The sequence below is a fragment of the Microtus ochrogaster genome, unplaced genomic scaffold (assembly GCF_000317375.1).
Source record: "Microtus ochrogaster isolate Prairie Vole_2 unplaced genomic scaffold, MicOch1.0 UNK6, whole genome shotgun sequence".
Taxonomy (NCBI): Eukaryota; Metazoa; Chordata; class Mammalia; order Rodentia; family Cricetidae; genus Microtus; species Microtus ochrogaster.
Genome location: NW_004949104.1, coordinates 11,108,686 through 11,122,640, shown reverse-complemented (window position 1 = coordinate 11,122,640; position 13,955 = coordinate 11,108,686). Strand labels below are relative to the sequence as shown.

General features: G+C 48.7%; 1 protein-coding gene across 2 annotated transcripts in view; it reads right to left on the bottom strand.

Annotated features, from left to right (window-relative positions):
* Positions 1-6,948: 6,948 nt before the first annotated feature.
* LOC102001310 (SEC14-like protein 3) overlaps positions 6,949-13,955 on the bottom strand; it is a 10,640-nt gene continuing 3,633 nt past the window's right edge. The window contains exons 6-12 of one of the 2 annotated variants that reach the window (XM_005366125.1): positions 13,683-13,778; positions 12,974-13,034; positions 11,134-11,224; positions 8,749-8,851; positions 8,047-8,186; positions 7,791-7,960; positions 6,949-7,070 (exon numbers count right to left, since the gene is read on the bottom strand). In XM_005366125.1, the coding sequence (XP_005366182.1) occupies positions 6,949-7,070; positions 7,791-7,960; positions 8,047-8,186; positions 8,749-8,851; positions 11,134-11,224; positions 12,974-13,034; positions 13,683-13,778 (783 nt within the window). Of the gene's footprint in view, positions 7,071-7,790; positions 7,961-8,046; positions 8,187-8,748; positions 8,856-11,133; positions 11,225-12,973; positions 13,035-13,682; positions 13,779-13,955 lie in introns of both variants that reach the window. The other variant, XM_005366126.1, reaches the window with a different exon arrangement.

Here is a 13,955-nt window from a genome sequence, read left to right as displayed (position 1 = left end):
TAGAAGAAGTGTTGGAAAGTCTTGGAGACAATGTGGAGGAAGAGGAAACCTTATTTGCTGCTGGTGAGATGCAAACTGGTGTAGCCATTATGGAAGTCAGTACAGAGGCTCCTCAGAAAATGAAAAATAGAATGACTTCATGACCAGCCGTACCACTCCTGGGCGGGTGCCCAAAGAACTCTGTCCTCAGACAGGACTTGCACATCCATGCTCATTGCTACCCGGTTCACACTAGCTAGGAAGTGGAACAGCCTACGGGCAGATGAATGGATAATAAAATGTATTACATAATAGACTTTTATTTAGCTATAAAAATGGCAAGAAGATGTAAGGAAAATGGATGGAAGAGCATGCCTGCGTCTTAACTGTTTATGCTGTGAGGTCCCCGTTACAGGCCTCCTCTGGTCCTTAGACTTTAGACCTGGAAAGGAGAGTCATGCCATCTACCCTCCTCCTGGGCTAGTGGGAGGGCCAGAGCAGTGTGTCGCTGGTCAGTGTTTAACCACTGGCTTCTTTAGGATAGAGAGGCTCTATTGCTCAAGTCCACGCAAAGATGCTCTCATTGTGTCCTCTTTAAGGCCACCCAAGTGAAGCCCTTGAACACAACCAGGAACAACGTCACATTACCTAGGTGACTGCCAGAGTAGTTCCTTTGAAAGACGCCCCAAACCACAGATGCCATCAGCCCGGCTCTGCTGTGTCTCATCCAGCACATGCACATCCGCGATCATAAATTAGGAACAGGAAGGATGTGTGTGTGTGTGTGTGGGGGCACCAGGCAGCATCTACTCACCTCATAAAACCCCAGTAAGAACCAAAGTTTGTTTCCACAGAGGTTCACCCCACAGAGCCAATGCACTCATTGGGCTGACTTACAGAGCATGCGTGAGGAGCCACAAACAGAAGCATGGCTGCCCCTAATGCTGCCACACAAGGCCTGCACCCACGACGATGATGGCTTCCGCATGGCTGTATGAGGTCTCCTCCCTAGTCCTGCCTGACCTGGTTACTTCTAGCCCTTCCCTAGAGCAGACTTCTGTGCTCCTGGCTGAGAGGAGTGGCTGGACACTGCCCTATGAAAAAAGTTAAATGTCAACAGAGTCCAGTTGTGATCTTTTGTAAGCAGCCGCCACCGAACTCATAGGATGGGGGCAGTTTGGCTCTTAGGAGAGTCCTGAACAACAGACCACAAGGACAATAATAAGCTTCAACAATTATAACCGCACACTAGAGTAAGAGCTTTTCCAGACTTGCAAACTGATTGTTTCTGGAGTTTTCCACTTAGTACCTGGACAGCAACTGACTACAGGTAATTGCTGCATAGAAAGGAAAACCACGGACAAGACGGTAGATAGAAATGATCTCAGCAGGGGCTGAAGGGTATGGCTCAGCGGGGAAAAGCTTTTGAAATCATGGGTGCGCTGCAGGTTGTCCTGAGATCCACCAGTGTTCAAATCTGAGATAATTGCTTCTGGAAGGTTGGCCCTAACATTGTGTAATCATGTGCAATAAAGTCAAGGGTAATGGCTTCACACGCTGAAGCCATAGGGGAATGAAAGGACAGATTGAGAAAGGCTCATAAGAAAGACACCTACAGCCAGGCCCACACCTTTATCTGAGCACTGAGGAGGGCAGAGGTAGGTGGATCTCTGAGTTCAAGGCCAACCTGGGCTACACAGAGTCCTGGCTAGCCAGGGCCACATAACGAGGTCCTGTCTCAAACAAAACAAAAACAGCAAAGAAACCAACCTCTAGAACCCTGCTAACTTCAGGTTCTCCAGATTGGTACAACTGGTGGCAATCTCAGAGTCACCTGGAATGGCATCCAGGTTTGACAGAGAAGGATGACCCACAGGAGTAGCGTGGCTGGGCTTGAGGATTGTCCAATACTGCAGACATGGCTTCCAAACTCTTGGGTTTAAAAGCCTGAACCAGGCATGGTGGCTCAAGCCTTTAATCCTGGCACTCAGGAGCCAGAGGCAGATGGATCTGAGGCTAGCCTGGTCTACAAAGCAAAAAAGAAGAAGAAGAAGGAGAAAAATAAAACTTATAGTTAGCCTGCCTTGGCTTCCAGAGCCCCTCTTCGGCCTTACTGGTGGTCATGGGACTCCAAAAGGGCCCTGATAGTACGGACGCGGATGCAGGTTGCTGCTCCATGATCAGGTTTCCTCCCTGGCAGGACTAGGCTGTGAGGGCCCCGGCCAAGGCTTGGTGGCACCTGATTTGTGCCTTCAGGCAGAGCCAATGAAGGGAGCTAAGGTCTGCCTCAGCTCCTCCCTTCTTCATTGAAGTGTTTGCTTCCAAAGATGGGCTGGGGAGTTACCTAGCAAACAAGCTGCTTTTTTATCCCAGGAGACAAGATTTCTCTGTGTAGCCTTGGCTGTCCTGGAACTTGCTCTGTAGACCAAGGCAGCCTCAAATTCACAGAGATCTGCCTGCCTCTGCCTCCCGAGTACTAGGATTAAAGGCGTGCGCCACCACCAACCAGGGCTCTCTGCAAGACTCTTAAGTTCTTCTCACGGCAGGACTCTTGTTTGATTCAGGGTAGTCCATTGGGCTCCCGAGGCTCCCATGGGATATGACCAACAAGGTACCCTTCCAAAGGAACTGATATGACAGGAAGAGGGTAAGGTCCACCCCAAAGCAGGCTAGCAGGGCCTAGGGTGGAGCCCAGGCATCTTCAGGGGAAACTGTTGGCAGGAGGCTACAGGGAGTAGGTATGGCTAGGCAGCCCCCAGGCCTTATGGCTTTGTCCTAGAACACCCTGGCAGTTGGGTCTCCAAGCAAGCCCTGGCTAGTTTTAGGGAACACTAAAAATCTCCACCAGGGGGCAGCATGCTTCAACATGCCCTTGTTGACTGGTCAAACTGGTCATTGAGTTCTCATTTCTCAAATTTCTCAGTGGCTCCATTTCTCCGAGTGGCCCCAGAGACCCAGCCCTTCATATGGTAAGGGTCTCGATAGGATTGCCATGTAGACCAGGATGGCCTGGGACTTATTTTGCAGCCCAGACTGGCTTAAGACTTGCTGATTTTTGTGTCTCAGGTACACTCTATTCTTTGGGTGAACTTATTCCTTTTTTCTTCCATCCTCTCTCCTCAATTCTTTTTATCCTTCTCACTTCTTTTAAAAATACGTTGTTAGCACTTAGGTGCAGTGCCGGTAGTGGCCAGAAGAGGGCACTGGATCCCCTAGAGCTGAAGTAACAGGTGTTCGTGAGCTGGGAGCCAAGCTCTGCTTTTCTGGGAAATCAATAAGCGCCCTTGAGCTCTGAGCCATCTCTTCAGCCTCCCCTCACACTTCTCTCCCTTGTTCTTCATTACAGGCTTGCCGAATAAAATACAGGATGATGTAGGAAGAGGGATGTTTGGAAAAGAATATGAAAAGGAAAAAAAAAAAAGGAAAATCAATATGAAAACCACTGTTTTTGCAAATTTCCTAAAAAATGCATGTATTTAAAAGTTTCATTAACATTACCTTACACAGGGCTGTGCGGTGGTGCACACCTTTAATCCCAGTACTAGGGAGGCAGAGGCAGGTGGATCTCTGAGAGTTCAAGGCCAGCCTGGTCTACAGAGTGAGTTTCAGGACAGGCTCTAAAGCTATACAGAGAAACCCTGTCTCAAAAAACCAAAACAACAACAACAACAACAACAACAACAACAACAAATATTGCCTTACACAGAATCTATGGCCTCCCAGAAGCCGTAGATAATTAAACAAAAAGCCAGTGACAGGTGTGGGACCCCTTTTTCATAGTGTTGGTGAGGGGTCCACACCCCCCAAACAATAAGACTGTCATCATCACTCTTGGTTACCCAGGCCTTACTAGAATAGGTAAAACTCCACCTGCTGAGGACACCACACACTTTGCTCACGGGACGTGGGAAATGAAGCTGGTGCTGACCTGAGAGCATCCTCCCCATGACTAGATCTCACAGTGCCAGGAGTGCTGTGAGGCTGCTGGGGGAGAAAAGCCATCAGGAACCCGGCCCAGATGTACACCCTGTAACCTACAATAATGACCAGCTTGGAGAGATGCGCTCCCTGGTGCAATAATGGCCTGGACCTTATTGGGGTAACCAATAGCGTTCTCATTGGAATTAAGGTGTATTCTGCAGGAGGGAACTCATGTCTGGTACTGTAATCTGGTCATGAATCCATGGCTGGAGAGGTCATAGGACCTACTGTTATCATTTTGCTAAAGGAATATAGTGTCACAATACCTTTTAAACACTTAACCTTTTACCCATATGCAATTCTCACCCTCATCCAAGAAACTTCTTTACATGGTGCATGGTGGTTATGCAGAGTCATGACTGATCGACATGCAGAGAGGAAGTGACCAGGGAGTGCTCATTCCTTAACGGGACATTGTGTCACTCCCTACACTGCAGGACACAGGACGTTTGTGAGAGCCAGAGGCTGGGGAAGATTGCTGTGACATGACATTTTCTGGCTATGACAGGGCCAACACTCTCACAGCAGCTGTGGCCGCCAGCACACGACCAAATCAGACAGTACTCCAGGATGAAAAGGGCAGGGGCTCATGAGGCCCTCCCTGAGCTGAAGAGCTATCGGTAGCTGACAACCTCTGGAAGAAAGAGTTTATCTTCTTCAACAGTGACCCATGGCAGTTGCCCATGCTACAGTGGCTGGAGCCCAATAGCCACAAACGTTGGGCGGCACTAACTGGACTCGGTGCATTAGAAGCACAGATGGAGATGAAGTTGGGAACATTGTACCGGGGGGATTCTGGGAGGAGTTGGAGTGGGAGAATGAGAGCGAATGTGATGTAAACACTTGGTGTTTGTGTGTGAAATGACCACGGAACAGTCAATATGTTTGAAAATATATGGGATGCTCAGTTAGACTTTAATGTTAGATAAGGAATACATTTTAAGTACCACCCAATATCACCCTTTCATTCTTTCAGAGTCTGACAGCTATCTCTTCTTCACCTTTCCTTCCTCTTTTGTGATTCCGGGTACTTTCCCCTCCCCTCCCCTGCCTACTCAAGAAGGAGGGGCAGTCTTAGCCCGTCTGAAAATTCACTCAGGAACCTGGAGGTCATAAAGCAAAGTGGACACCTTGGCTCTGGTCCAATTCCACCATCCACAGGCTGAAGAAAACAGGGCCAGTGCTGTTAGAAGCCCAGTTCCTGTCCTGGCTAGTGTTATGTCAACATGACACAAGCTAGAGTCATCTGAGAGGAGGGAGCCTCAGTTGAGAAAAAATACCACCATAAGATGGGGCTGTAAGGCATTTTCTCAATTAGTGATCAATGGGAGAAGACCCAGCTCATGGTGGGTGGTGCCCTCCCTGGCCAGGTGGTCCTGGATTCTGTAAGAAAGTGGACTGAACAAGCCATAGGGAGCAAGTCAGTAAGCAGCACCCCTCCATGGCCTCTGCATCAGCTTCTGCCTCCAGGTTCCTGCCTTCTGTGAGTTCCTGCCCTCACTGTTTTTGATGATGAACTGTTAAGTGGAACTGGGAGTGAAATAAATGCTTTCCTTCCCAGGTTGCTTTTGGTCATAGTGTTTCATTCCAGCAATAGCAACCCTAAGACAGTTCTTTTTTTTTTTTTCTTTCTTTTTTTTTTTTTTTGTTTTTTTCGAGACAGGGCTTCTCTGTGGCTTTGGAGCCTGTCCTGGAACTAGCTCTGTAGACCAGGCTGGTCTCGAACTCACAGAGATCCGCCTGCCTCTGCCTCCCGAGTGCTGGGATTAAAGGCGTGCGCCACCATCGCCCGGCTGACAGTTCTTTTTTTTTAAATAATTATTATATACACAATATTCTGTCTGTGTGTATGCCTGCAGGCCAGAGGAGGGCACCAGACCCCATTACAGATGGTTGTGAGCCACCATGTGGTTGCTGGGAATTGAACTCAGGACCTTTGGAAGAGCAGGCAATGCTCTTAACCTCTGAGCCATCTCTCCAGCCCCCTAAGACAGTTCCCATCTATAAGATGGGCATAAGAGCCTGTGCCCTTAAGTGTGTGCATGGCTCTACTCCCCTCCACAGAATACCATTAGCTTGGCGAGTCAGGTTTCACATTCATCTGCCACTCATGGTGCATCTTATGGCATCAGCAGGGCCCTTGAGTTCTGGCCCATGCTCATTCTATGAACTAGTCGTCTCTTGGCAAGCATTGGCTATATGACACGGAGTGGCTAGGTCAGCCTCTCTGAGCCCAGTTTCTTCATTCATAAAGTGACTTTAATAAGGGTATTGGGGTGGTGTGAAGATGGCATGAGCTAAACTTGTAAAGCACTTGGGACGGTGACACTCCTCACCAAACAACAGCTGTCGTTATTGCTTTGCCCAGCAGCAGAGAGAATTGGTCGTGACTTCTTTTGCTTTGGGGAAAATTATTTTAATTGCTGAAAATATGTGCTGTGAGGTCAAAAGGAAGGAGGTGTTTACGGGAATAATGGGTGGGACCCGTGCCCGTGGGTCAGGCAAAGTCAGGAGTAGGCGCCTCCTGCCAGAGGTGAGGAGCTTTTGTGTCTGAAACTCCCAAAAGGAAACCTCTGTCAGGTTGCGCGGCCTGGGTCGTTGCCAAGTGCGGATCTGTCCGGGGTGCTGAAATCTGCTGTTGCGTCTCCTTCTTATGATTCCCGTGAGCCACTGGTCTCTACCTGCTGGTCCTCTGTTTAACCTACGGGAATACACTAAGAGCCTACTATATAGTGAGTGGAAGTGGAAAGGGTTCAGATAATCTTCAGCTCTAGTTGCTTACAGCTCACAGGGAGGGAGTCAAGCACAACTATCTTAGGATAGATGAAGCCAAGCAGAGACATTTCCCTATTCCTGGGCCTCAGTGACACTCTCGTTCTCTGCTCACTGGTATCACACAGTCAGCCGGACTAATGATCAATTGTAGAAATGAAAGGGAGAGTAGAGAGAAAACTGAGGTTCGGGGTCTCTGAGAAGCAGGACATCCGTCTAGATAGGGGTGAGCTCCTCATCGTATTTCTGCATGCCCTCGTCTGGGAGAAGCACTTCCACCGTGAAGCTGACTTTCTTGGCATGCACAAAGCTATAGGTATTGTCAAAGCGCAGGACATCTAGGAGACAAATGGAAGATTAGTTCCCACTGGCTGTGCCTGCAAAGCTGGTACAACTTCCCACCTCCCACCGCTCCTTTTACCTCCCCATGGGACCCAGCATCCTGGGCAGAGCCTGTAAGCTGACGCTCCCTCCTCCTGGCATTCACCCACAATGGGCTTTAGTTGCCTCAACAGTGAGAACAATGGGTGTTAATTACATCCCATTGTCTTCACAACTGCACACAAACATGAAGAGACATGAGAACAACAGAGGCTTTCCAGCCCTCCTGGACAAAGTGGGGGCCCGGGCATAGCCCGAGGTAATGGTCTTAATCCTCAGGCCCTGGGTGACCCAGCAAATGATCCTTCCCCGATTGGGCAGAATTTGGCACTTGTGCACCCACACTGAGGCTGAGGAAACACGGCATCCTGTTTTGAGGCTGTGCATAAGTTGGCTTACTTCTCATGGCCTCAAATGGGCAAAGAAAACCATGCCCTATTATCCTTTGCTTGTTTCCTGTTGGCCCAAGCACTCTCCATCCTTCAGGGATGTGTCTCTGACCCTTGGTGCACATGAGGTGTCCGTGAATATGGCATGGGAATGAATGAAGGCTCTGACCTGGACTGTATGCCCTGATATGTTTGTGGGGAAGGGGACCACTGCCCATGTTCATCCTTTAAGCCGTGTGGAAGGTAGCTCCTATCTTCAGAGCCCGTGCATGACTGGGGTGGACTTACAGACGCCAGCCTCTGAGCAGGTGAGGCTCCCATCCTCAGGCACCATGTGGGCATTGTAGCGCTGGCTGGTTAGCACCTCGGTCATCTCCCCGGCCTTCTGCCTCTCCCCCATCTTGGTCTTGAGGAAAACTCCGAAGCCGATGTCTGCACCATCAGATGAGAACTGCCACCTGTGAGAGGTCAGGTCGCTGCTCAGTGTGATGGGTCCCTGAGGGGTCAGAACCCAGCCAGGGGTGGAGCGATGATCTGTCCCTACCTGAGGACACAGCCTGGAAACAGGATCTCATATTCCACCTGGTGTGAGGAGCCACGGCTAATCTGCACCGAGTGCTCGTACTGAGTCTTCACCTGGTCCCGCACATACATGGACTTGGGGATCTCCCCACCATAGTTGATCTAGAATAGACTCTGGGGTCATTTCTTTCTTTCTTTTTTTTAAAATTTTATTTATTATGTACACAGTGTTCTGTCTCCATGTATGTCTGCAGGCCAGAAAAGGGTGCCAGATCTCATTGTAGATGGTTGTGAGCCACTACGTGGTTTCTGGGAATTGAACTTGGGACCTCTGGAAGAGCAAGCAGTCAGCGTTCTTAACCTCTGAGCCATCTTTTCAGCCCCTCTGGGGTCATTTCTTGTACCAGAGATACTTCTTATCATCACTGGGAAGATTCTGCTCCCCTTCCCCAAAGCCTTTCCTGGCTCTCTAGGCTGGGCCAGCTTCTTCTTCCAGCTTATTCCCAAATCAAAACTCCATTTCACCTTTTTCTGCGTATCTTCTCAGTAGCTCCCACGAGTCCTAATAAGCTGTATCCCCCCCCATACCCACACACCCACTAGCTGAATACCTGGTCTCTATACCCTGGGGTCCGTCTGGATACGTTTGTGGAATGAATAGGTGGACGGGGAAGTAACCCATCTCTGTTCCTCCAACCCCTTCCTGTCCTCAGGCTCTGTGTACCTTGGTCAAACATTTGGGGTTCCCATCTGGGTCAGTCAGAGTTCCCCCAAAATGAGCAGGCAGCTCCTCAGGACTGATGAGTTTCAGCAGGCCTTCTTTCCAGCTGTCTGGGTGGAGGGAGATGAATCGTAGTTATCACATGTGGAAGGACCAAACAGTCCCCCACACCCACCAAGATAGCCTGAGCTTGCTGCCAGGGATAATTGCCAGGTCTCCTTGACCCATTGTGGCTGTGGAATATTCCTTCTCTCCAGTGGGAAATGGGGGAACCCTGGAATGCTAGGGCTAAGTGTACTGAGCCTTGTGGGGCACCCAGGGGAGTAGAGGGCATAGATGGGTTCACATCACACCAGGATTTGGTGCCTCCCCACAACCAGGCTATCTTGTCATCTGTCAAGCTCTCCTTCATAGTGAAACTGGGTAGAGGTAGGAGCTGGGGTATTGGGAAGAAAGGGATATTGATGAACATAAGACTCCCACCCCCACGTCTAGATCCTCAGCTCACATAATCAGATGATCTGAACATTCTGCTTGGGAGATGGTTTTCCTCCAAGCTCAGGCTCACTGATTTGTGTTAGAGAATTAGTTTTTTTTTCCATTTTATCCTATCCTATCTGTCTGTCTGTCTGTCTGCCTGTCTGTCTGTCTGTCTGTCTATCTACTTATTTCATCATGCAATGGATGTTTCCAGGGCCTCACATATCCTGGGCAAGTACTCTGTGGCCGAGCTACACTCACAACCCACCTCTGCCACTTTTAAAAGCAACTCTTGTCAGGGCAATGGCATACAATGGTGGTCTCAGCATCCATGAGACTGAGGCAGGAGGATGGTGAATTTGAGGCCATGTTGTCTCAAAAAAACAAAACAAAAATAAATAAAAAGCAATTATTTTCTTATTTATAGTAATATGAGAAAACATAAAACTGAGAAAACAGGAAAATACCAATAATACTTTTTTTGTTTGTTTTTGTTTTTCGAGACAGGGTTTCTCTGTAGCTTTGGAGCCTGTCCTGAAACTAGCTCTTGTAGACCAGGCTGGCCTCAAACTCACAGTGATCCGCCTGCCTCTGCCTCCCGAGTGCTGGGATTAAAGGTGTGCGCCACCACTGCCCGGCATACAAACAATACCTTTACAAGCATGATCTATTCTGTTGGTATTTTCTTCTAAAAATTTTCATTTGTTTTGCATACACTTGTTTTATTATTTTTTAAATTATATTTATTTATTTATTTTGTGTGTGGAGAGGTCACATATCACAGCATACATGAGGATGTAAGAGAATTCTCCTTGTACTGTGTGGATTCTGAGATGGCTGGCCCTCAGGTCATCAACCTGGGGGCAGCTGAACCATCACTCCAGTCCAGTACAATTTAGAAAAACAAATTATATTGTTCATATAGCTTGTGTGTAGGTGCACATGTGTGTGAACATGAACAGGCACGTATGTGCACTTTTGTGGAAGTCAGAGGGAAACCTATGGAACATTCTTCAGTGCCTGTCTACTTTGATTTTTTTATTTTTTGAGACAAGTTTCTCATTGGCCTGGGATCACCAATCAGGCTAGGCTTCTGGCCAGTGAGCCCTAGGGATCTTTCTGAATCCACATTACCAGTGCTGGGATTACCAAGTGTGTGCTAACACACTCAGGTTTTCCTTTGTAGCATGAATTCCGAGGCTAGAACTTAGTCCACCATGCTTCAAGGCATGCAATCACTGACTGAGCCTTCTCCGCTCACTGTATGTGTGGCTTTCTGATCTACTTCTTTTTTTTTTCCTTACTTGACAATATTTCTTTTGTCACTATTCAGCTGTGAATTTCTGGGTAGGATGGTGCACTCTTGGAGGAAGAGGGATCAGGAGTTCAAGGTTCTCTTTCGTTACTTACTGAGTCTGAAGTCAGCATGAGCTACACAAAACCCTGCCTCAAAGAACAAAACAAAACAACAAAAAGCAGTATCGTCCGGCAGCACAGCTCCTGCGGCTACCCAGAATTCACGGAACGATGCATCTGTCTGCACCTGTCCAGACCTCTGTGTCAGACTTCCTTCTCTGAGTCCTGGCTACGTCTCCTGCTTTTCCTCCTCAGTCTGAGCTGTCGTTAGAAGCACTGGCTGGATGTGCAGGTGCAGAAGGGAAGCCAGGGAGCATAGAGCCAAGGTTGAGAAGCAACAGGGCAGAAACTTATGGGGCAGGAGGCACTCACCCGAGGGTAAAGGCAGGGTATAGGGCCTAGGAAATGACTTGGCTCTATGTTATGAGCCCCATCTCACCACGGGGAAGAAGGAGCTTGTGACTGCAGGCACATGTTGAGTGCTGGCAGGGATGATGGACCACCGTCACTCTAAAGCTTATGTGTGAGGCACAGAGACGGGGGCCCTGGAACAACTTACTTCCCAACACCACAATTTTCCTCCGTGTGTCCTCACTCAGGAATGGCTTCATGAGGTTGTAGCCCACAGGGAACAGTTTGGTAGCTGGAAAGATACAAGAAGAAGAACAGGAGAAATCAAGCCATGGGGCCACTTTTCCACAATGAACCTGGCCAGTGATACAGAATCATAAAGGACCCCTTCCAGCCCAGACTCTGACCCAATCACCCAAGAAATAGCCAACTAACCATCCATCCATCCATTGCCTATCTGCCCCACAAATAAACCAGTCACCAGCCTCCTCATCACCCAGCCAATAAGCTAACCAGCCTGCTAACAAATAAATAATCCACCAACTCACATAAGTCAAACTCATCAAGTCAGCCAAACAGAAAATCAATTGGCTGGTCCGCTGACCAACCAGCTGGACAGCTGATTAACGGCTTACTCCAGCTACCAACCATTCAAACAAAGAGCCAGGGATCCCAATAACCAGCTGACAATGCAAATTCAGCTGAAGAACAATCTAGCCAGCCATCAACCAACATGCCAGGCATCCACCCAAGCAACCAGTCACCAAAATGATAGCCATACAATCAGCTAAGCTCAAAGTCAGTCAACCAATCAGCCAGCCCAGTCAACTCTCCAATCCATCACTAGTTACTTGGCTAGTCAGCCAACCAATTAGTAAATCAACTGGACAACTAACCAAACAATGAGTTACCTGATGTGGGATTCCCCTCTGTATGCTATTAAAATGTTTTATTACCATTGGTTAGTAAAGAAGCTGCTTTCAGCCAATGGCTTAACAGAGTAAAGTCAGGCAGAAAATTCAGAGATGTATAGAGAGAGTAGGCAGAGTCAGAGAGACGCCATGTAGCCACCAGAGGAGAAAGATATGAGCTGCCAGCCAGAACCTTACTGGTAAACCACGATCCTTGTGATAAAATATAAAATAATAGAAATGGGTTAATTTAAGATATAAGAGCTAGCTAAAAATACGCTTAAGCTATTGGCCAAGCAATGTTTTAATTAATACAGTTTCTGTGTGATTATTTCAGGTCTGGGCGGCTGGGAACAAACAAGCAGCCTCCATCAACAGTTACAAACAAACCATCCTTCTACCTACCTACCTACCTACCTACCTACCTACCTACCTACCTACCTACCTGAGGAACAGCCACTTAAATGGCTAGTGAGCACCCAGAATGGTACCAGGCCTGGGACATACACCACAGGCATAGGCTTAGAGCCCTTCATAGGGTAGATAACTTGCTCAGAAAAACAGTGAGCTGGGCGGTGATGGCACTTGTCTTTAGTCCCAGTATGCAGGAGGCAGAAGCAGGTGGATCTCTGTAAGTTTGAGGTCAACCTGGTCTACAGAGTGAGTTTCAGGACAGCCAGAGCTACAAGTTAGATCCTGTCTCAACAAATAAACAAACAAAATTACCCTCCTCCTCAAAAAAAGAAAAGAAAAGAAAGAAAGAAAACCAGAATGAATAGGAGAATAGACCTGGTGGGGCAGGCCTGTAATCTCATACATTATGAAGGCTGAGGCAGGAAGACTGCAAGTGTAAGGTCTATGTGAGCTACGGAGTGAGTTCAAGGCCAGCCTGGGCAGCTTAGGGCCAGAGACAGTCTGAGGAGGGAGAGAGGATCATGGGTGGGAGAGGGGAAGAAGAGCTTGTGAAGCTAGCTGCTACCATTGCCTGAGCCTTCCTCTGTGCAGTCAAGCGGTCAGCATGCAGATAGCAAGCAAACCTTCCCACAACAGCCCAGGGGGAAGGCACTAAGCCCCAAGAAAGAATGGCAAAGCTGTGGAGGCCCAGGGAGGGGCAGTCACTTCTCACTCACCCTTCACAATGAGCATGAACTTCAGGGTCTCTGGGTAGTTCTCTTCAAGGAGGCCAAAGAACTGTGGAACCAAGAAAACCCTCTCAGAGGCCACACCTTCTTCCCTTCCCCCCTTTGCCATCTCCTGCCTGGAGGGTTTCCTTTTCGGTATCACCTCCATTGGCTTCTCAAGGGAACCTTTTAACTCAGACTAAGAGCCAAATGCTCATGGGAACCATGTCATCGTTTAAACAGCAGAAGAGAACCGTGTGAGGACACGCGTCAGATGTTCAGTGTGGCCCGGCACTGTGCACATGCTTTACAGACTCTCTGAGTCTCCTGGTCTCACTGCCCCCATTCTGGATGTGAGGAGCCTGAAGCATAGTGGGGGCCTAGGGCAGAGCTGGGTGTGTGTGACTTGCCAAGGGACGGACAGGTCTGGGACTGTCTGTGGAAGCAGGCCCTGTGTTCTCCTAAGATCTACTCTGCAGACTTTCTAGGAGTCCTACTAAGGTTTCCTTGGTGGGCGGGGCCTAGGAAGGAAATCACCTTTTGTTAATTTGTGTTCTAAGTAAACTGCAAGGTCAAAGCAGGCCAAGCGTGTCACCCAAGTGTATGTGCGTGCGTGCGTGCGTCGTGCGTGCGTGCATGCGTGCGTGTGTGTGTGTGTGTGTGTGTGTGTGTGTGTGTGCCTGCGCGCGAGTGCACATCCACCACTGGGCTTCCTCACCTCCTGGTATACTTCCACCAGAGGTTTCCAGAAGTGCTTCAATCCCAGACCCTCACAGTCGAATATCATCACAATGGTCTCAATCTTCCTCCCCAGCTGTGAGGATGAGCAAGGGACAGAGCCAGGGTCAAAGTGTAGGCTTGGGAACTGCAGACCCCAAGTATATGACCCTCAGGGTGCTTCCAAACCTCCACTCTGTCCTCAAAGTAGCAAGTGGAAAAGAATGAACACATTTCCCCACTCATCCACCCACCCATCCACCCACCCACCCAC